Source organism: Embiotoca jacksoni, unplaced genomic scaffold (genome assembly GCF_022577435.1).
Source record: "Embiotoca jacksoni isolate LCO1_2020_lvr unplaced genomic scaffold, fEmbJac1.0.p SCAF_6, whole genome shotgun sequence".
Lineage (NCBI taxonomy): Eukaryota > Metazoa > Chordata > Actinopteri > Embiotocidae > Embiotoca > Embiotoca jacksoni.
The window spans coordinates 8,952,639-8,974,366 of record NW_027185414.1 but is presented as its reverse complement, the minus strand read 5'-3'; the positions used below and the strand labels follow the sequence as shown (position 1 = coordinate 8,974,366).

The window sequence follows — 21,728 nt, the reverse complement described above, 5'->3', positions numbered from 1 at the left end:
TAACAACACAAATTATGCTCCTTCCTGATTGAATTCAAACTGATTTGTATGATGTTAATGCATTAACATACTGTTAAAGTATTATTATAAATTGATTAAGGTAAGATAATGATAAGTTAGTATTTAACATGGCCACTGTTAGCGAACAGCTGGTCAACTATTAGCCCTCGATCTCTGTATTACTCACAGGTGGACTGAAACAATGATGTGTGACTTTGTTACTGCAATACTGAGATGGACCTACAAAACAAATCAAACACACACAAACCATTACCTAAGCAGACACATATAAATGATGTACTGACACCTTTGAATAAGACATGCAGTCTTCTATAGTCCAAGTGATAATGAAAGAGGTGCTGTTTCACATAGGGGCTGAGCTGAATGTGGTCAGTGACATCATGGGACAGAAGCTCTTCCTCATTCAAAATGACTCACTGATGTTCAGGCCACTCAAGGCTTTAAACAGTTTACTTGTATCTTGTTACACCTACGAGAACTTTCTTGAGCAAATAATTTCAGAGAAAAGTCCTTTAAGTGAAGTTCATAGTGAAGAACTGTGTTCGAGGAAGTCTAAGCAAGTAACGACTGCGATGGTTCCTTTGATGTTTAAAGACGCTTTCTGGGTAAGTCTATTTTTGTGGTCGCAAGCTCTGCTTATGTTGACCTTCCTGAAAATACAAAGATCTTTTATCTTTCGTCTTAGTGAACTACAATCTGCTCTATACAGTACATTTGAACTTACAACTGTTGTCTGCAGTTCAAAATTAGTCCACATTTACATGACTTTGATGTTAAATCAAGTAAACTACCAACAGAGACAACAGGCAGAATACAGGATAATATGAAGTGTTATGAAGTATTAAAAGTGTCTTAATTGTTGTTGTTTTTTACTAATTTATATCAAATAACTGCACTGTTGAGTAGTAAAGTTGAGGTGTGTTCAACTGACACTATTGAAGACGAAGTACCATGCAGCCATGTCACATGCAACTATCTTTGCCTCGAGTTACTTCTGCATTTTGAACACAGTGAGGCTATGATTGTCTCAAGGACATGTTGAAATAGTTTTTGAGCAGTGCTGTTTAATGGCCTTCCTGTCTTCTCAATACAGGGGTCTGACTTCACTTGTCATGCCGGATATGAAGCTGTGATCCAAAGGTTACGAGATGGAAGGCAGAAGTGCAAAGATGTGGAGGATCTTTTGAAGATGAGGTAGCATCAGTTTGTATAAATCATGTTCTGGCTCATTAAACAAATTCAGCGTTTCTTCATCTCAAAGAGCAAAACCGCCGAAGCGTCAGTGGAAGGGGAAAGGTGCAGATGATTGTAAAGGCATGCCGAGACAAAGTTTATAATGTGTCTCTTTTGTTAGGACAGGAACGTATAACACAGTTCAGTTTTACAACTACATACTCAAACGCAAATTGTGGTCTCCATAGAAATGAGTAAAGCTCTATCTGTTTACGCTGCACAGGGCACTAGCAGAGGAGAAGTATGGAAAGGAACTGGTGACCATTGCTCGCAAAGCTGGAGGACACTCTGAGATCAGGTGAAAAACATGTCGTCATATTTAAAGCATTCTGGCTGTGGGGTCTATACGATGCACTGTATTCACAGACTGTACAGCTAATACAACATATGGGCTGAAAAAAATAAATAATTCTAGTTTAGGAAAGGGCCAGATTCCTTTTGCTAAGGTAGTATTGATGAGTACTTTGTAATGCTAATTGAAACTGACCTGCAACATTAAATATAAAGTATCAGTCAGGCGCCTCTGACTCACATTCTTTTTAGAGGAAACACACATTTGTGAGTCTGTGAAACTGTGCGTGTACCACCTAGTGCAGAAGCCCCTCTGTCAGTATACAGTTATTATCGGTTGTCACTTTCCTGTTCCCCTTCAAGTCATTAACCTACAGTATTATTAGAGAACTCACTATATTCTAACACCAAGAAACATTTGGCCGTACGATGAGGGAATCCTTTTGGTAAATTAATACCAGATTTAAACTGTTTTTACAAAGTACAAAGTCTGAATCTCCATGCTGTTTTATGCATCAACTTGGTAAAATGATGAACCACAATTTACTCTTTGCAGCAAATGTCAGCGAGGTGTCTTTGGTGGTTCATTTCAAACTGCCCTGTTGTAGCTATTTAGTCACCAGCCATTACAATACTAAACTGTGAAGTTAATCCACCTCTTTGTAAACAGAATAAAACTGCAGAGAGGTCAGTGAATCATCGCTGATCATGAATGTGTCTTGTTGTTACAGCACTTTGAGAGCATCCTTCGACCAATTAAAAACTCGTAAGTCCTTTTGCACGCTGGACGAATGAAACCAAAGTTGAGTTTACGTGCCAAATTAATCATTTTGGATGTTTCTGGTTGCAGAAATAGAAAATGTCGGGAACTCTCACATCCATCTATCTGACATATTGAAAGAGGAGGTGAAAAAGATTGAGACATTCAGAGAACGTCAGAAAGAGCAGAGGAAGAAGGTGGGCGACTAATTTGTGCTGCTAAACAATTGACTTACTGTTCAAAAGTAAAAAAGAATAAAGTTTGAGTGCCCTGGTATTAATAATGGTTTCTTGGTTTACTCTTACTATCATTGCACATCAAAATAATGTACAGTAACTAAGTAAGTCTAATGGCTGCAATAGTAGTAACCAGTTTAATAGGTACACCATTGAACTAGTACAATAAGTGTATAGTTCCTAAGAATCGGGTTCACAAGAATGCGTCCAGTCATGTGTCACTTCATATTAAAGACCTATATGATCACAGTCGGTATCAGGTGTGCATAGAAACAGTACTTGCAAACTTTAAACATTTTAACTTCACCCTTTCTGTTTCTAGTTTGAAAGCATCATGGAGAAGGTTCAAAGGAAAAAGATTTTGTTGTTCAAGAAGACAATGGAGGTAAGACAAACTGCTATGTATTAATGTAGGCATCAATAAAACCAGTTATAAAACATAATTCATTTTCTCACTGTGAAGTAACTGATTTGATGTCATATATTGTGATCAATGCACATAAATTACGAATATGTATTTTTGCATGTACTAGGATGTAGTATAGAAAAAAATACATATAAAGTATATGTATTTTGTTGCATCAGTAAATTTGACAAAATAAGTGTTGTTCCTGTCCTTGGTAGGAGTATGTGGCCTGTACAGTGTTTCTCTTTCTCCCAGTCTAAGAAGAACTATGAGCTGAAATGCAGGGATGCTGACGAAGCAGAACATGCGGCTGAGAAAACAAATGCCATGTTCAAGACCCCTGAAAAGGTACAATGAACACAATGGTGACCTTTCCAAAACAGAGTCACACCAATTCAAGCAATTGTTGCCCTCTTTGGATGAATCCAAATACAAACTTTAAAAGGTATAAAAAAAATTCATCACCAACAACACAAAAATGACCATCCAATCAGCTCTGTTCAAGTTTCCAGCTGACAGCAGGGCAACATTAATAGACTTTGCTGCAGTTGTGCAACAGCTAACAAGGCGGAACTGGAATATGTTCATGAGCTACTGTGACATCTTTCATGTCTTCTGAAGTATATTCAATCGGATGCCATTCTCCAAATTAATCGAGTTACATTTCAGTCTCTCTGGCTCATGATCAGACACTTTGTCACGACATGCATGTCACTTCCTGTGTAATGTCTGCTTCACAGGTACGTCACAGGATCAAGCAATGCAGACAGGCAGCCAAGGAGGCAGGTAGGACCCAAAGTCGCGATACATCAAACATCATTTCTTAACCTGCAAACATTTGTATTTCACTGTATTCATGTCATTTCTAAATGCACCTAGTGATTATGAATTGTTTTGAAAATACTTTACTGAAATTCTGCACTATATTTCTTAAAGGAAAATCTTAAAACCTTAAAAATAATGACTCCTTTAATCTTTCACAGAGAATCTGTACTCCACCAACATTTTTCAACTAGACTCTGTTCGCCAGGACTGGGAGGAAACACACAAAAGCACATGCGAGGTACTGACAACTCTATTTCTGTTTAGCTGCTCTAACCAGTCACAATCCAGGTTAAGCACTTCTCACACCGCAGACTAAACCTCACACCAAACCTCGTCCAACAGCAGTGCAAAACCCCACTGACCTGTGAGGAAGTACACTTTATGTAATACTGAGCATGCCAAAAAGGGAACAACTTCATACACACAATCATACAAAAACTCACTCAATCACATGAGTTCCAGTAAATTATTTGTAATGGTACTCTACACTTGGCATGTCAGCCTTGCGTGCTGATCATACTGTCAGTGTGTGTTGCACAGCTTGAGAAGCAGTATGGAGAGAAAAAAGGAACAATAATGTGTCTCTGCAGACACCAAGTTACTAAACATTAATTTGTAAATAGTACAATTAAAACTAGTTTTTTTGTTGTTGTGTTTTTCAGGTGTTTCAACAACTGGAGGGAGATCGCATCAAGATGCTCAGGTGTGCTCTCTGGGACCATTGCAATCATTTCTCCATGCAGTGTGTCAAAGATGATGAGGTGAGTTAATTTTGTCTCTATTTGTGTAAAGAGATGCAGTCTTCACATATTTAAAATACTCTATTAATTTCTACAAATAGCACAATAATTTGGACACTATCATGATGGTGCAAACAATGGTATTATACCAACACACCAGTGACCAGATCTCCATGCTGTTATATTGCTCTGATACGATAATATGATGATATTGGAATATGCTTTAATACAACACCATGCACAAGCACAAATGCCAGTAAGCAAACAGTTATTTTGTTGTTTAGAGGATCCAGCTAACTTTCTGCTGGTGAGTTGGAGCTCTGAGATGAAGCCATGCATACAAACCTATCTTGACCCCTGACAGTCTCACGAGAGTTTTTAGTTGTTGTTTTTCTTTACATTTTCTTGCAAATCTGAACAACACAGAAATACACTGCCAAGTGTAAATAAATTACGTGAAGAAAATAGTTGAGGAAATTACACATTTTATAGAGTGCTAAATAGTTTCAACGTCAGTAGGGCCAAGTTCCCAAATTGGTAGGTGGTATGTCACTTCGGTACGTACAGTTTCTTGGTGGTATGGCACTTGGACTTGGAAGCGGTAGGCCGTACCATAGACATACATACAGGGCCGTACAGTCTATGGCTCCGCCACGTTAGACAGGCCCTGCCCCCTGATGCATGTGCAAATCTGGTGCAAGTTGCGCCATTAACTGCCTTAATGTGTTCTTTTCTGTCATCATCTTCGATTCTGTGGTTTTTATTATGTTTGCCCAACAGAGGGCCATACATGGAGGGATGTACATGTTTGTCCCTCCTCTTCTGTAGCTTGGATGTGTGCAATGATTTTCAAATGACAGTAAAGTGGTTTCATATTCTGACTGTGACTCTGAAATCCTGCCGATGTGTCCAAATGTGTTATTAGAGCCACTTTCCACAAAGTGACATACCACCTGTCAATTTGGGTTGTACGTTGCCTATTGTCGCATTTCATTTATATTTATTCATTCATTCATTTAAGTTTTCTGTTATAACATTTACTTTTGTGAATATACAATTTTGCTAAGACAATACAAAAATATGATAGTTGTGTTTGATCAAGAGCATAAGAATACTTCGATAGAATACTTTCATCATTGAAATTATCGAAATGATAATGAGACCAATCAAACCCATTGCCTATGACTGAATAGAATAATCATATTGCTGAATGCATTTGAACGTTTTTGGCCTATTTTGTTTGGTTTAATAATTGGGCCAGAAAGAGGAGTGTTACGTTACCTTTGCTGGTATTACTACAAATTTTAAATCTACACTGATACGGTTAAAAGTCTCTGACCACAGAAATTTTGTGTAGATGACCTATTGAGTTATTCAGCATCACTGGAGAATTCTCATTTCCTCTTTTTTTTTTTAAATCAGTTTTACGAGGTCATAAGGAAGTTTCTGGAGAAATGTGACATCATCAACGACACCAACTGCTTCATAGCGATGAAAGGCACAGGCACGAGGCCACCAGGTGAGTTTTCACTGTGGGCCAGGCAGGCATTTATAATCATTGGAAAAAGATTTAGAGACTTCTCAACTATCAGCTTGTATTTTCCTTCAGAGGAAACTATAAAGTGGAAAAAAGAAGTGAGAAAAAGTACCAAAACAAAAGAACAGTTGAGAGTGCTTCGAGAAAGCAACACTTGACCTCACTTCTCCAATGAGCAGTTTCTCTTTTCTTCTCACAGAGCCTATAGTCTTTGAAAGCTACTACCAGACGGAGACAGACAGAAACAGAAATGGTCAAACTCAATTTGCAGGAGAAGACATGACAAGGAGGTAAAACACAAGAAGATAACACTGGGAATGTAGCTTATAACCTGCTGGGGATAAAAGACTGACATATGAGGAGTGCAAAGTAACAGTAACAGTGAAAACATCAGCTCCTCCTGGTTTATTATCAACTTTATTTAAAGCAGAGGACTTCTTTGGAGCTATGTGTTCGTTGAATCTCTAGAAGTCATTGGGTGTGTCTTAAATACCTGTTTTGATCTGGATCCTACAGATGCTCTGACCCTCTACTTAGACTTTCTGTGTACATCGACAGTCCTCAAAACTCACAATCAACCCTGGCATCTATTGGAGAGAGTAAGTACTGCAATCACTCTCCAAGTTACATTGATGTGTTTTTAAAAAGGAACAAAACTATCAGAGCATTGTTGGCTCTGCCTTACACATTTTGGTGATATTGTATTCTCCCAGTGGATCTTTACTTTTGACCTTGTATATTTGGACTGAATGAAATACAAATGTCCTGTTTGTTCTTTTTGATTTCTAAAGAGAAGCTTTCTAAATATTTTGCCTTTGCGCCTGCCTGCTTTGACTCTGGTTTCAGTGGAGACTTCAGATGGAGGGTATGCACCTCTACCAGGCCTTCCACAAGAAGCATCGATGGCCACAGCTCCAGCTGGTGAAGACTTCTATGTTGTGCTGTATGAATACACTGCACAGGTGATAACCAGGAGCCCATTATTTGGTCACATTATTATTTTTTCACATTCCAAAATGTACATCAAACAAGACATGTGCCATGTTTTCATTGACTGGTCAGGAAGAAGATGAACTATCTATGAGTAGAGGGGACATTGTCCGAGTGCTGGAACAAGGAGAAGACGGCTGGTGGAACGTAAAGAGGAATGGGCTGACTGGACTGGTGCCAGGAAACTATCTGGGCAAAATTTAAACATGCACACAGACAGACAAGTTTCCATCACTTTAGAGGAAATTAAATGAATTGGCATTAAGTGAAAGACTTACTGTGTAGATGATCTCTATTTGCCTAACCCCAACTCTTGACCAAATTTCATCATGAAATGTAATTATTTATTTATTGGGACTTGCTTTTTGTCCCCAAAAGGGAAGTGAGTGACTGCCTAAATAGTCGTGTGTCTTCACAACAGGAATATTTGAAGTAGCTGCTCATATAAAAATAAGACGATACTAACAAATACATCCAAACACACACAGTCACACACCAAAACAAACCCACGCATGTGAATATGCTTAAAATACAGGCAAGTGTTGCATCATGTGTCGCATCATGTGTCAAGCTTGCAAAAACGCATACATGACAGTGAACACATACTGCACACAACACTGCCCACAGACTCACAGATTCACACAGAACTTAGTCAGGCCTCCTAGATGAGTGCTCTTTAGAATCAGAGCTCATGTACAAACTGGTATATTATCTGTACCTGGATTTTAAATCTGTTGTCATTTACGAGGCAGAAGGTTATTTGAGCAGTTTACAAAAGTTTAAGATTTGTCTTCATCAACTTATATCAGCTTCATTGCCCACTTACACAGTAAAGGTTCTCAGAAAGATTTCTGAATTGATCAGTGGGATTAATTATTTGAGAGTTAGTTACACAAAGATATTATATTGCAACCCTGTTGCCTCATTTGTTATGTTGATCTTGGTCTTTTCTCCCTATACTTATGATACTGTACATACAGTCTCACAGGACTGAGGAATGTTAATACATCTAGTGTTGAAAAATGTAAAGGAACCATTTTAAAATGGTGTCCAATGACAACATTTTGTCAGTTTGTCATATTTTCCACATGAGTCTGATGAACAGATACAAATGATTTCAGTTCCTAAAAAAAAAGAACGTGCAATCAAATCTCTGCATGAGAACAAGTCAACTGAAATGAGTTGTCAGATCAGATACAACTAAATGTATCTGAAATTGATAAAAAAAAAAATTAAAAAAATATTCACTGCCTTAAGCGCTGCTTTTGAAGTGTTACATCATGCGTATCCATTTGATAGTTAAGTGGTTACGACGTTAACAAAGTGGCAATTTTTAGATGAACACCTTTCTCTAGAAAAGAGATGTGTCTGCTTCTGCCATTGCTCCTTTCTTTTTCTTCATTTTTTAGAAATGTGTCCAAACTAATAGTGCATAGGGATGATCATACAGTCGATCATACAGTCGACTTCAGATAGGTAGCATATTAGCATGTGTATGAGGGATAGGGAAGATGGTTGTGTACCGTATTCACAGTATTTTCTGTGAACTGTGGATAGATTAACAGTCGCCATGGTAGCAACTAATAATGATCAAAATACAAAAACTAAGTTAATTTAGGAAACTATTTTCACATTTGTCAGCTGATGGAACAGCTTTTTGTTTCAACATTATATACTGCATTTTCCTTGTAACTGATTACACACCAAATCATTACCTGTGTATGCATCATGGTTTAATCGGAAACATATTTACACATATAAAACGATGAGGATGAAAATATAATTAAAACAATCGAGTTGAAATGTATGAGTTTATTTGTCTTCTACCTGTTCTCCGGACTATACACAGTTTTGTTTCTCGTATTTTTTCTGCGGCACTAGCTAAATATCTATGGAGTCAACGTAACAGCTCAAAAATATTAAAACAATGCACAATTTCACAAAAAAATGATAAAATAATGTGTCATAGTTCTTTGTAATCAGGGTTATAACTAACAATCAAACTGAACAGAGGGAAGTCTGTGGCTGTAACAAACTGAATCTACGCATACAAGGTAACACTGATAATATTCCCTCTAATGGCACTGGAGACCGAAAGGTTGATTCACAATCTATATATTGGCAATGCCTCACTGGTGAAGCCTGATTCAGAGAACATCCACACCGAAACAGAATGTACATTATTCACAACCTGAATATTTGTGAACATAACGAAGTCTTTCTACTAAAAATGCCTTTAAGAATGAATGCAGAGCTGCTCCAAAACAATAAAGAAAAGTTGACTTTGCTTCATTTTTTTTATTCTGTCCATGTCCATCAAGTCGCTCTAAAACATTGGGCTGTATTGAGATCAAAACTTTGAGTCTTCACTATGGTAAAAAGATTTTCTATTTTCACGAAGTCTGGTCAAAACAGGGTCTTAGGAATAGTGTACGTTTACTTTTTAGCATAGCTTATGCATTTAACCAACCACGAAATATCTCCAGAGCTCCAGCCGTAGTGCAAACTAGCGCACAAGGGAATACATCCCATACAACACCCCCAGACATGAGCTCCAAATGACTCCTTTCCGTCCTCACTGGGGATGACCACACATTAACAGGAAAAATAAAATCGGTCAAGTAGCCATATACAACTTTGGCTTTTCTAAGTGTTTCAGTATTTCTAAGAAAAAAAAACCATTTAGAGGTAACAGTAACTTAAAAAGCACGTGAATAAATAACTTGATTCCCCTTGAACCCCCCCACCCCCACCCACCCACCCACCCACCCAAACCACATTGTCAGTGTTCGCTACGTTATCATGAATTGTGCGAGGTGTGCTTGAGCTTATATAACTACAGCTGATATCTACTGTGGACATGTCCGGTGACGCTCCTGTTGATTTTCTGAGTGCTTTGTTCGCTGGCCGCGTCCTTCATGCGTAGCTGTTGGTTGTGACCAGCAGCTCGTACGCCGGGTCATGACTCCTCCTGCACAGCACCACGCAGGCGCAGAGCATGCCCAGCATCTGCAGGCAGACAGCAAAGGAGTCAAAGCTGTTTCATAAGTCAGCTTTCCCTTCAGCAAACTTAACAAGAAAAATCACAGGTCACATCACTTATGAGAAGCTGTTTTCTCAATCAACAGGAATGTTGGGACAAACTTTGCAATTGACAACAAGCATCCTGATCTCCTGGGATAATTACTTTTTGCCACTATGCTACAACTGTAAACTGCACTGTAAATGCAGTCTTTTCACACATTCACACAGGATGTATGGGATGTTTGGATAGTATGTTTGAGAGTAAAACTAAAGGATTTGCCATGCTGTCTTTGTCACTGCAGGGTTTCCTGGTCAACAGCAAACCTGCTGAGCTGTTAAACACAGAAGAAATGCTTTGAAACATTGAAGTCAGAGCTGCTGCCAGCTCAGTGTTTTTCTGGCATATTACTCCAGTTTTAATTATGCACCCAGCAAACAGGATTTGATTAGATTTAAATATAGTCCTCCAATAATATGTCCTATACAGTACGTGTTGTTTGCAGGGAGGCAGCAGGTCAGAGAGGAACCAGAATATAAATAGACAAAACTTAATGGCCATTTACAATTGATAATCTGACCATCAATTTGTGTTCACCTCCAAATAACTTGTTCAACTATGGACTTGTTTAATCTATGTTTCATGTTATTTGCAGTGTTGGACTCTTTGGATAAAATAACTTTTCTTGCTTTTCAGCCTCGTCCTCCTTACCTGTATAGATGCGAAAGTTAATGCAGCCCATATGACATACATCATGATCTCCTTTAATTTCTTCACAACAAGAGCTTCACAACCCTAAAGCAGAACACAAATGACATTACATGAGTTTTAAAGCTGTAAATACATTCCTCACAGACCAGAATGCACAATAAATATGATCATTTTACAGTTTGAATCTGTGTCAGTGATTTAATCACAGATAAACATGACAGCTTCACTTGTTGTGTGTACCTCCTGGTAGAGAAATGCTGGTTGACTGAGAGTGCCAGTACAGTTGCTGATGCTGGGTTGACAGCAGCTGACGGGGACACTGCTGTTCTTGGATTCTTTAAACCAGCGAGTGTTCTTCCAGTCAGAGTAGTTGTGGATGCCGCAGCAGTGAAGCTAGCAGGAGAGTGATGAAGGATTCAACGTCCTCAAACTAAAGCTGTACATTTCTTTCACAATCTAAAACATGTCCTTCAACTAAATATAAAGGCATAATCATGTCATGTTTTTCCTCACCTGCCTCTGCACATAGTCAATGGCGCGACTCGGAGCATCTGTGTTGGTGCCGTTGTATTCGTTGTAAACCTTCTGGATGGAGTGATTCACCTCATCCTCTACCTGAAACAAGCACACAGCTGCAGTTACTTCCATTTGTTCACTGACAGCCATTTGCATACGTTACCATAAAGGAACAGTTTTACACATTATCAGAATCCCATCATTAACCTGAAACAAACATGAAGAATTCAGAATATCTCACAGTAATTCCCCTTAAATTTGGGGAGTCCAAAACAAACATCCCTTTCGATCTGCAGCTGTTGCAGATTTTGACCCACTTTAACACACTACAACACTTATGCAGGCGAATGAGCCTCTGTTTACCTTTGCCCTGTATATGTAGCCGAGCACCACCACCACACACTCTGTAACAAATACCAACAGGAGAATGGCAGCAAACTGAAATGAAAGCGAACAGAAAGAAAGCCATTAGTAAAAAAAAACAGTCTAAAATAAAATTGGTACACGTAACTTTTCCCAAATCTTAGAGGACAAGTCTTTCTTTAAACAACAGTCAGGTGTCCATATGAAGATTTAGAAGGCCTTTGATTACTGTAATAACTCTGTCTGTTCATTAAAAGATGCCTTTTTTAATGTTCTGTAAATGTAAGCAATAGGGCACAAAGACCATAGTACTCCTTCCATCCAAAGTGTCTTCAAAGGTTTACGTGAAACTAATGAGGCTTTATCTATTTTTAATTTAATTTCTAATTTTTAATTTGAAATTCTTTGTTAGTGTTTCCTCCTAAAATGCAGTGAAATCAATGTCACAAAAAGAAGCAAAATTTGTACAAGAAAGACTTGTTGAAGACATCTTGATCTGTTTTACTTTGGAATCTGAAGCCTTATTCTAGCTTCAAATAAACCCTCCAATACCTTAATGCACAGGAGGACTGTGGATTTTGTCTCTCATCACTTTTACTGGAAACACAATACAAAGGGGATGTTATAGGTCCCAGTATAAGAAAAGGAGGAATGATCACAACGAGAAAAGGCGTTCGGCATTGATGTGAAGAGCTCACTATTGGTTTAAAACAGGATAGATAGATAGATAGATAGATAGATAGATAGATAGATAGATAGATAGATAGATAGATAGATAGATAGATAGATACTTTATTAATCCCACAAGGGGCCTTTTTTTTATTTATTTTTTATTGTAAAATTTTTAAATTATGAACCCATCCTTTAAGCTGTTTTGCATTTTTCTATTGTCTGCAGGTGAAATGTTTCATACATGTCTTCCCTCTGCTCATTTTGAGCCAAAGCGGTGGACACTCACTGTTGCCAAGCCACAGGAGCTTTCACGTATTGTTGCACAGCAGCCAATCAGGCCGATGATGAAAAGAAGAGTCCCGACAGCTATTATGATAACAGCTGGAATCAAAGTGTACACGTCTTCGAAGAAGTGGTCATAGTCGTCGTATGTGATGAACACATAGGCTCCAATGTAGCATAAAATTCCAGCTGCAGCCTGCAGAGAGAAACAGGAGTCAGAGACGCAGCAAAGGAGCCTGCTATGCCAATACCGTTTACCTGCACGTTAGTAAAAGGAAAACTAAAGGAAAACAGTAGAAATAGACAACACGGCATAATTATATAATAATAAAAAAAAACTATGCACGTGAACAACAGCAATTTAGACACAAAGACCATAAAACAAATGTGACAAGACAGATGCAATGCAGTCAGCATCGATTGATTGTCAGCTTGACATAAAACAGACATCCTGGGAGATGATATTATATGTTAATGAACTCGGATCGTCGTTTTTGATATGTACTATAATGTGTCTCTGCTGTTGTAATAATGTGATGTGGCTGTGGAGGTGAACTCAGCTGCCTCCGTCTGCCAGCAGCTGCTGCATAACGTCATCGCCAGGACCTGTGGGCGGCAGCTTCACACAGGAGCCAGTTACCTTGAGCATTTGCTGTTTTGTTTTTTTTCCAAATTCAAGTCACAGCATCTTACATTGAACACAAAAGTCACACTGAGTGGTGTATTTCCCGCCTCATAAAGCAACTCCGCTGTCGCCAAACTGCAGCGCCTCTCTGGCGCAGTGGGCTCGCCTGCTCATGCCTCCATCCCCGGCCTCACTGGGATGCTGCACGTTGTTCAAACATTCTGCCGTTTTCTTACCCAAAATATGAGATTGAGGAAAACCAAGACGGTTTTGGATGACGTAATCCCACACTGGCCCATGGTGTCGCGAGTACAGAAATGAAAACCGGTGGTTATTGGTGTTAAAAAAAAAAATGAAATACTGATGCACCTGCGACTTCTGCTGTTAAAATAATAAAATGGCTTCGCTCTGCCCCCGCTGTGCAGAGTCTTCTGCGCTCGACCAATGAGAGCGCCGCAAAGAAAGGATAAAGCTCACGTGATCCGGTGACGTCATCATCATCATCATCATCATCCACAACAAACAAGTCTGACTGAAGCTATTTGAACACTGATCCCTGGAACAGTTTATCACATTATAGCATTTCGGTTTGAATTATATGTAATTTACTTGAAGCTTGTGCCCACATTTGAAGCAATTGAAGCAACAACATCATACGCGTTGTCAACACAGCCCCGCAGAGGGGTTTTAATCGCTGCTTTTCTTTGTAATGTGCCTTTCAGGACTCGTCAAATGCCAGACAGCGTAAATAAGCAAGTCGTCCTAAGCAGCACTGGATGTCAACTTTACACCCATTTTGGCAACGTTTAAAATCTGCATTTGGAGTGTGTCTTTCTCCTACATGCTTCTGCTTCCCTACAGCACCACGTTTCTCATGTCCCATCTACCATGTGCACATGAAACCTGAGTATTATTCAGATGATGAGAAATATCAAAGCATGGACTTATAAAAAGAAAAATGCAAATAATTTGTTTAATGAAGGACTATTTTTAATTGGGATGTTTTTATGTTGCAGGATCACCACTTACAGGAGGATTAGAATTTCACACAACACCAACACGGTTTCACTCTGTAGTGTACCTCATGACCCTCGATGTAGTCTACAAGAACAAGCCTTTTACATGAAATGTTGTTAATTCCCTGTCTTCTTAAGAAGCATAAGTCTGTTCTCCAGAACATATGTAATTTACTGCAAACCACACAGGCTACTGTAAGCTTTTTTCAACCCTCACTCTCTTCTTTGAGTCTTTATCATTTCATTTTTTGATACAGGCAACACAAGAGCCACGATACTCATTTTAAACCAGCTTCAAAAGCTCAGTCAAAAACAAAGTGTCAGCAAAGAGCTATTGAAGTCATGGCTAGATATTTCACCAAGAGAAGAGAGTTCACCTGAAAGTCTGCAGCTCACCTGTCTGCATCTATCTGCTGCTCAGGCTTCTGCCGAGAGGGCTATTGTAATGAAATCACGCAAGACATTAATTATAATTAATAAATATGTTGCACAAGCTGTGGATACAAAATGTTCATGTCTTAATGTCCAATAATAATTAATGGCAGTGGTGAGAGCTTGATATTTGTTATTAGCCTCAGCTGTTGCTTACATTGTTTCTTAACTCAAAAATGACCTTAAGACACTGACATGTCTGACACGTGCAGCTAGTAGGCTATATATTGAATCTGCAGTTAACTGCAAAGCAGGCAGCAAAGTATGCAATATGTGGTAGCGTGTATCATTTCGCCAGACACTATTCACCATTAAAAGACTGATAAGACTGGTTCTGTAGTTATTTGGTCATAAAACAAAATATTGGAAATGTTTGCTCTCATTGGGGTGCTTCATGTAAAGTCACTTGATCAATATTGAGTGCGTCTACAAAAGAGCATTTGATTTTAGACTTCTCAATGGGAGGATATTAATTTAGACGTACAAAAATTGAGAGGAATCTATTGGAGTACAGGCATGCGGCTTTTATTAAATGGTTGGTTTCAGGATTATCTCGGCACCTTAAAAAAAATAGCTTGGAGAACGTGCAGCGGTGTCACGGATGTGCAGTGAAGGTTTTTATGCCAGTGGGTGGCAGTGTATCATTGCTAGTTATACAATGGCATACAAGTTGAGAAGGAGGGTTTATCAAGAGACAACAGTTGGTGAGAGCAACCTATAACCATGTGATAATACTTATTTAGACTACATTAATTCTTCAGATGGTCAGTCTCAGGCTTGAATGACTAATAACATGCACACAGCACCCACATAGTCCCTTGGCAACAGTGAAAGACATGTGATATGCCCCTTTAATTTAAACCAGGAGTGTTTCCTATGGGTGCCAGATGGATTACTCAATTGAAAGTTATTCGCCCCATTCAATCAATAATGACTTGGACTGTTGCCCAAAGCCTTGCTTTTATTGAGTTTATTGTTGCCACATTTGTCTCTGTCAGCTTTTGATGTTCAAACTGAACAAGAGTAGAACTTAACAAATTCCAGCAGAAGCCGAGGCTACCTCTGTCGACATAGTATATGTCCACTGTGTGAATTATGCATAAAGTTGACCTATTGGCTATCATTTGAGTCCGTATTTAAAGAACAACAAAAGACAGGCAGATATGCAGAGAGGCAAAAACAGAATACCAGCAGCCCTAAAGGTATAAATTGAGTCATGCATACCACTTATTACCTCCCAGTGAAAATGTCTGAAGCTGTTAAAGTTTGTACATAGCTGATATAAAATTGCAGATTTTTGTATCAGACAATTTGGAAATTGATGGTTAATGTTTTGATTAATTGCCGTGTTTAATTTTTTTCTATGTAAGTGACAGTAAATTTCAAGGGAGAGCAGCTCCACGTTGGAGAGATGGTCACAAGGATTGTAGAGACGAAGAGGATGAATTGCACAGTGCAATAAATGCCAACATAAAGAGGCTCTACTTTCTTTTGGTGCGGCTTTTACATACTGAAACAATAAAAACTATACAGTAGCTGTTAGAAAGATTCTGAAAAGATTTTTGGATTCATGCAAAGATACACAGGGTTTTATTTTTGCATGCTGTGACAAAATCTTTATCACCTGCTCAGTGGGGATATCACCATTTGTTTGGTGAACAGGGTGATGTCCCAACGTCAGATATTTCTGTTCAGGTGATGCTTTAATTACAGAATTACAAGATTGTCAAAGAAACACTGTCATAGAAAGAAATAAGTTACAGTGAATCAGTTGCTGTTCATTGAAACATGAAGAATTCCACATATACTAATCCCTGCAGGATACTCATTTCTCATAGCAGCAGCATGGAATAACACGCCACGATTTTGATCAAATTGAACCCATTACAGTGACAGATGCCTGATTTTAGTCTCTGATGTTAAAAAAAACTTCATTATTAACATCATTAAAAGTCCCATCTAACCACCTCACGGTGATTAAATCTGTAATGGTTGCTGATTGTTCATGTCTACTTTTATTCAGCTGCAACATTTCCTGTGACTGACTCCACAAACGAATATAAATTATTGCATAATATTTCGTTTTATGGTTTTCTTTTATATTGATTTTTCCTGGTTGGAATACATTAATAGCCATATTGCTGCTATAAAAAACGTAACTGAAGTACATGTATTTTTAGTTGCATTTAAAGTCTTTTGCGCCACATTAAGTTTCCATTTGAATTATTTCAATCACATCAGAATGAGTGTCCTCTTAGATGACCATCTGTGGGCTAAATAGCAAATTATTTTAATCTCTGAATTTGTGTATCTTTCAGATTTGAACTGTTGCCCAGTCCACACCTCAGCTGCCTCAAAGATTCTTCACTTCCTCCATTTACTGTAGTTCCATTTCCTGCTTTATTGATACTGATTTATTTATGGGGTAGTCATAAATTCTAATGATTTTTATCAATCTCGGGAAAAAGATTTGAGTGAAATCATATCTCTACATACATATATCTTTACTATTTTCTCTTTGGCAAGAGCTGTTCATTTGTGTGGGTTGACAGAAAGATGGATTACTAGATAAATCTGAGCTTATGAAGGAATGAGGCATTTGTATGAGCAATGGAGCAAATTCAAAGTAAACAGAGGGCACAGAGATGCTAAATTAAATCCGCCCCATGAGTGAGGAGGCATATGTTTATGGGAGGTCTGTGAATTTTCAAATTGTATGGAAACGTGTCTGGACCTGCAGTTTGAAGTCATGAGAGGACAGTTATATTCACAGCAATCCCCCAGCCCCTCCTCAACATTAAAATACAGATCAGCCATTCTTGAGTATTTGTGCAAAAGCTAACTCATTACACTACAGTATGATGTCCTGAAATTTACCTCTCACAAAGTATCTTCACTAAAACGTCTGCACACGTGTTTGTAAATGTAAGCAAAAAGAACATTTTAACCAAAACATGGAAAATATGTTTTCTCCGGGTATGACAACTTTTTCTTCAGTACTTAAAATCTCTTGTAACCTTTTGAAGAGGCTTCCTTTTTAAATTGTACCCAATTTCCTAGCCCACTAATCTATTTGTGTATAATGCTTTGCACCTGAAAATTCCAGGATCACAGCTGCTATTTGGCAAAATAATGACCTAATATGTGAATTTATGGAGAAATATTAACCCACAACTCGATCTATTTTAAAAAGCTCTAAACATTGACAAAGCAAAAGTGTGAAGTTATAAACTGAAGAGTCGCTATGACCCTATTTCTAGAAACACCTCTGTATAGAACATTGCAATTTAACATCATCACAAAAAAGTCTCCAAAATGACCATACTATTGAATAGACACCATAATAACCCCTTTTTTTTTTTTTTATCAGGAATTCAACTTCATAACCTTCATGAAGGAAGGAGTTCTTGCGGACTTAAGTGTGGGACTTCATTGCTTTTGTATTAAAGTCTAAGTGAGTAATTTCTAACTCATCATTCATCACTATGGACACGGTGCACAATCCACACCTGAAAATGCCATGCAGTAACAGACAGGGCATTGTGGGAGAGATATTGAAATAGCCATAGCGGCTTCTCATACAACGGAATAGCCCAAGGCAAAGAAGCTGCATGGGCCATCTCACCTCACTTCACTTCACCACTATCGATCGAGAGAACAGATCATCCCTTTATGCAAAGGATAGAAAAAGTATACCTACAAAAGGTAATATTGATTTGCTGTCAAAATATTCAGGAAACTAAGAAATGTGATTTATGTAAGCTGCCTACATTTTGTATTTATGTAAGTGTTATTTTGAACATGCTTTTACATCAATCCACATAAGTGAGAAAAAACATCTTGCTCATGCTGAACAAATGTTAGTGATGGGCCTATAAATAAGAGTTGTAAAGGTCATGTACCAAACCTCCTGTGGAGGAAAACAGAAGGGGACACATTCAGTAAAGTTATTGTAAAGCTCAGACCAACATATAGACTTATAGGTTACAGAAAGGGTTTTATGTTGGGTTTTTTAAGACTCTGGGGTGCTGTAGCTGTTCAATCTTTGAGGCCACAGGAGAAAAACAATGAGTCAAATTCGTCTCACTAAAAGGGCTTCGCAACATTAATATTTTATAGTCTTCTCTGTATCCTCCATTGTCATGCAAGACTATTTTAGAAACATTCAAAACAACCCATGTGTTGTATCTATAAGGAAGTCAGTTTTCCGTATAGTTCTGTTACATTATTTAGAATAAGATATCAAATCAATCTGTAATTCATCTGCATCACAAAGTCAAAGCATTGCAAATAATTATTTTATTTAATATAAATAACTAAATAAACAACAATACAATGTAAAACATAGCCTATTAATCTAAATAAATTGGAAAAAGCTGTATTAATAGAACATGAGATGTAAGCTAAGTATGATAGTTCAGTTACAGTAAATTACAATCATGATGAGCAGGAGACTGTGGACTGTTTCTGATTTATTTATTTTATCCCATGAGGCTGTGGGTGACATCGGGTCCGTGTTCATGCGTTCCAGGCTTTAATCCTCTCCATCACTTTCTGCTTTGGATGTAGTTTTCTAAAATCTTCATCAACAAGTCCGCCTCCTGAAACAGAGAGTGTGTTACTTGAAATTAGAATAAAGATTTACGACTATCTGGCATTTAGTGGCCAGAAAACGTTGCGGCAGCCTGGTCCTCACCTGATTTTTCGAGCGGCTCTCTTGCGTGTCCACCTGCGCCTGCAACGCTACCCGCAGAAACTCCTGGAAAAGCTCCCCGAGCGCGCTCTGCTCCGCAGGGAGGGAGACTTCCAGCCCATTAACACCCTGGTCTTCAGTGGAAGGCAGCAGGGGGGCATCCATCACACTCTTCTTCCCCATGAAATGTCCTGTCAAACCATAGAAAAGGCTCATTAATGCTGATTAAACAAGGGGGAAATTAACGTGATGATGGAAAAAGAAACATAACAGGCTATAATGTAGACATATAAATACAAATGAAATGGGTTGTAAAGCAAATTTGACCAATTGGTCCACAGAAGAGAACAAAAAAAATAAATCATTCTTACCTGTTGCCCAAAGATTGCCTCTTGGATTCACTTTGATTTTTGCAACTTTATTCCTAAGCTCAGTCAGATCGAAACTAACTGCAGTGGTGAAAGACATGAAAGAAAATAAGACAAGGTATGTAAATAAGCCACACTGGCAGACGTTATTCAGTGTAAACCCTCTCATCTCAACAGACTGGCGAACTGTCCTCCAGGGCGCAAATTTTCCAAGTGTCTCCTGCTGGTCGTAGGTTGCTCAGACGCATCCTGCTTTTATAGGCTTTCCTGGACGGGGTGGGCTCATTTTATGTTGCGTGTACTTTTTCATTCAGCTTGCTGCATAAATTTAAATTAAGTCAGTCGACGCGTTGTTCAGGTATCGTTGGAGCGCGTGTGTGGCTGTGCGTATTTCTGGCACCTCACGACTCATCTTTAACTCAAGGCAGATGTGAACGTTTGCCGCAAAAAAGGTCCTGTCAATCCTCTCAACTAGATGAGCTACAATATAACAGATGCTCAATACAAGTTGATTGACAGAGGTATGATTTTATTTCCTCCTGGTACAGGCTGAAATTATTATTTATTTATTTTTTTGGAGAAGGGTAATTGATATGGATGTAGGTAAGTGCTCTTTTTTGAGGAAAACTCCCTCAAAATGCATTCATATTGAGTTTATATTAACCCAATCACATATCATATGCCACAACATGCAACAGGATATATTCAAAGCCTCAGTGAAAGCTGAATAAAGTGACAAATACTGAAATTATTTATTGAATGTTGTGCACTGTTGTTGTAAATTGTGTGGTCAGAGCCACAAAAGGGCACAGGGGTAACTAATGCATCCTTCTAGAGCAATACATGTAGTAATTTCCTGCTCAGGTTCCCCCCCCCCCCCACCTCCCAGGACCAGGCCTGGCCCCTTACAATGAGCAACATAACATTTGGCCAGTTGCAGCATGCTCCTGTGATCACCGTCAGTCCTCTGAGGCCGAGAGAACCTGCTGGTTCTCACTGCTAATTTAGAGCAGATAAGACAGATGGCCTCTCTGTCACTTCAGGGTGCTAAAGTTGCAAGTATAGTGGAAGAGCTGCGGCATCCATCTTGCTCTTTTAATAACCTTTGACATTAACACACATACTTGTGATTTTTGGAATTCTGCACAGCTGAATGTCAGTCTAATTAGAAGACTGTCGGACCATTACTGCATCACTCGCCTCATGTTCACAGATTAAATGAACCGAGACAGTCGCAATTCAGTTTTCCTACAATGTGTGGATATGCATCTCAGGCTCAAAACAACCATATACTGTAGATCCCACAGTTCAAGTTTAAAGGTCCAAAGGTACCCATGAGACTATGGCATAGAGGTTACTTGATGTTGCTTTGTTCTCTCGTGACCACAGCAAAGTGGAAACCCGACAATGTCAGAGTTCGAGTCCATAACATTCACAGAAGCTGATCCACAAACCAGTCAGGGTTAAAAGTAGGCTGCTTTAAGTTTTAACAGCTTAATCTACTCACCCATGTGACCTTTAATGTCTAATCATGTTTGCCGGAGATAAAGTGAAACCACTGAAGAATATTTATGTTTTTGTGAGGTACAGTTGAAAATTAATTTAAATCATGGTTTGGGGAAAAACATAATTTTATATACAGCTGCATGCCAGTGGAATTAGCTGCCTATCTTGTTGAAGCTAAAACAAGATGAGTTTTTAAATCAGATCTTGATGTTTTTGTCTATAAGTGTTTTGTCACTCTTGCTTGACAGTCTTATACAATCTGCCATCTCGTACTGCAATAGAGGACCCGATGGAAATAAACCATATGGTTTTATTGTGCATTTTTATTATTGGTTCATTTTTAAAACACTTTATATGAGGTCTGTCAACTGTGACCAGCCTATCATTTTTGTTTTAAGTGTTGTCAAACAAATCTATCTAGAAAGCCTCACTCTCATTGGCATCGAGGTCAAGGTCTTTCCAGTCTGACAATGCTTTCAGCCA

At 38.6% G+C, this 21,728-nt stretch overlaps 3 protein-coding genes across 3 annotated transcripts; 1 reads left to right on the top strand and 2 right to left on the bottom strand.

Moving 5' to 3' along the window:
• The first annotated feature begins 495 nt into the window (after positions 1-495).
• On the top strand, positions 496-9,777 carry LOC138212985 (proline-serine-threonine phosphatase-interacting protein 1-like). Its single transcript, XM_069173752.1, has 15 exons — positions 496-626; positions 1,115-1,215; positions 1,478-1,552; positions 2,277-2,311; positions 2,396-2,502; positions 2,864-2,926; positions 3,203-3,295; positions 3,688-3,733; positions 3,931-4,010; positions 4,435-4,533; positions 5,935-6,031; positions 6,249-6,339; positions 6,566-6,648; positions 6,896-7,011; positions 7,112-9,777. Exons 1-15 carry the CDS (start codon positions 594-596, stop codon positions 7,241-7,243), a joined length of 1,251 nt encoding a protein of 416 aa, XP_069029853.1. The 5' UTR covers positions 496-593; the 3' UTR covers positions 7,244-9,777.
• A 31-nt stretch (positions 9,778-9,808) lies between these two features.
• LOC138212984 (tetraspanin-3-like) lies at positions 9,809-13,638 on the bottom strand. The gene is made up of 7 exons (XM_069173751.1): positions 13,467-13,638; positions 12,610-12,801; positions 11,652-11,726; positions 11,286-11,387; positions 11,013-11,165; positions 10,773-10,856; positions 9,809-10,048 (listed from the first exon to the last, which is right to left on the bottom strand). Exons 1-7 carry the CDS (start codon positions 13,527-13,529, stop codon positions 9,956-9,958), a joined length of 762 nt encoding a protein of 253 aa, XP_069029852.1. The 5' UTR covers positions 13,530-13,638; the 3' UTR covers positions 9,809-9,955.
• A 5,322-nt stretch (positions 13,639-18,960) lies between these two features.
• nmbb (neuromedin Bb) lies at positions 18,961-19,955 on the bottom strand. The gene is made up of 3 exons (XM_069174096.1): positions 19,743-19,955; positions 19,375-19,562; positions 18,961-19,279 (listed from the first exon to the last, which is right to left on the bottom strand). The coding sequence occupies exons 1-3, from the start codon at positions 19,906-19,908 to the stop codon at positions 19,226-19,228; spliced, it is 408 nt and encodes a 135-aa protein (XP_069030197.1). The 5' UTR covers positions 19,909-19,955; the 3' UTR covers positions 18,961-19,225.
• Positions 19,956-21,728: the final 1,773 nt, after the last annotated feature.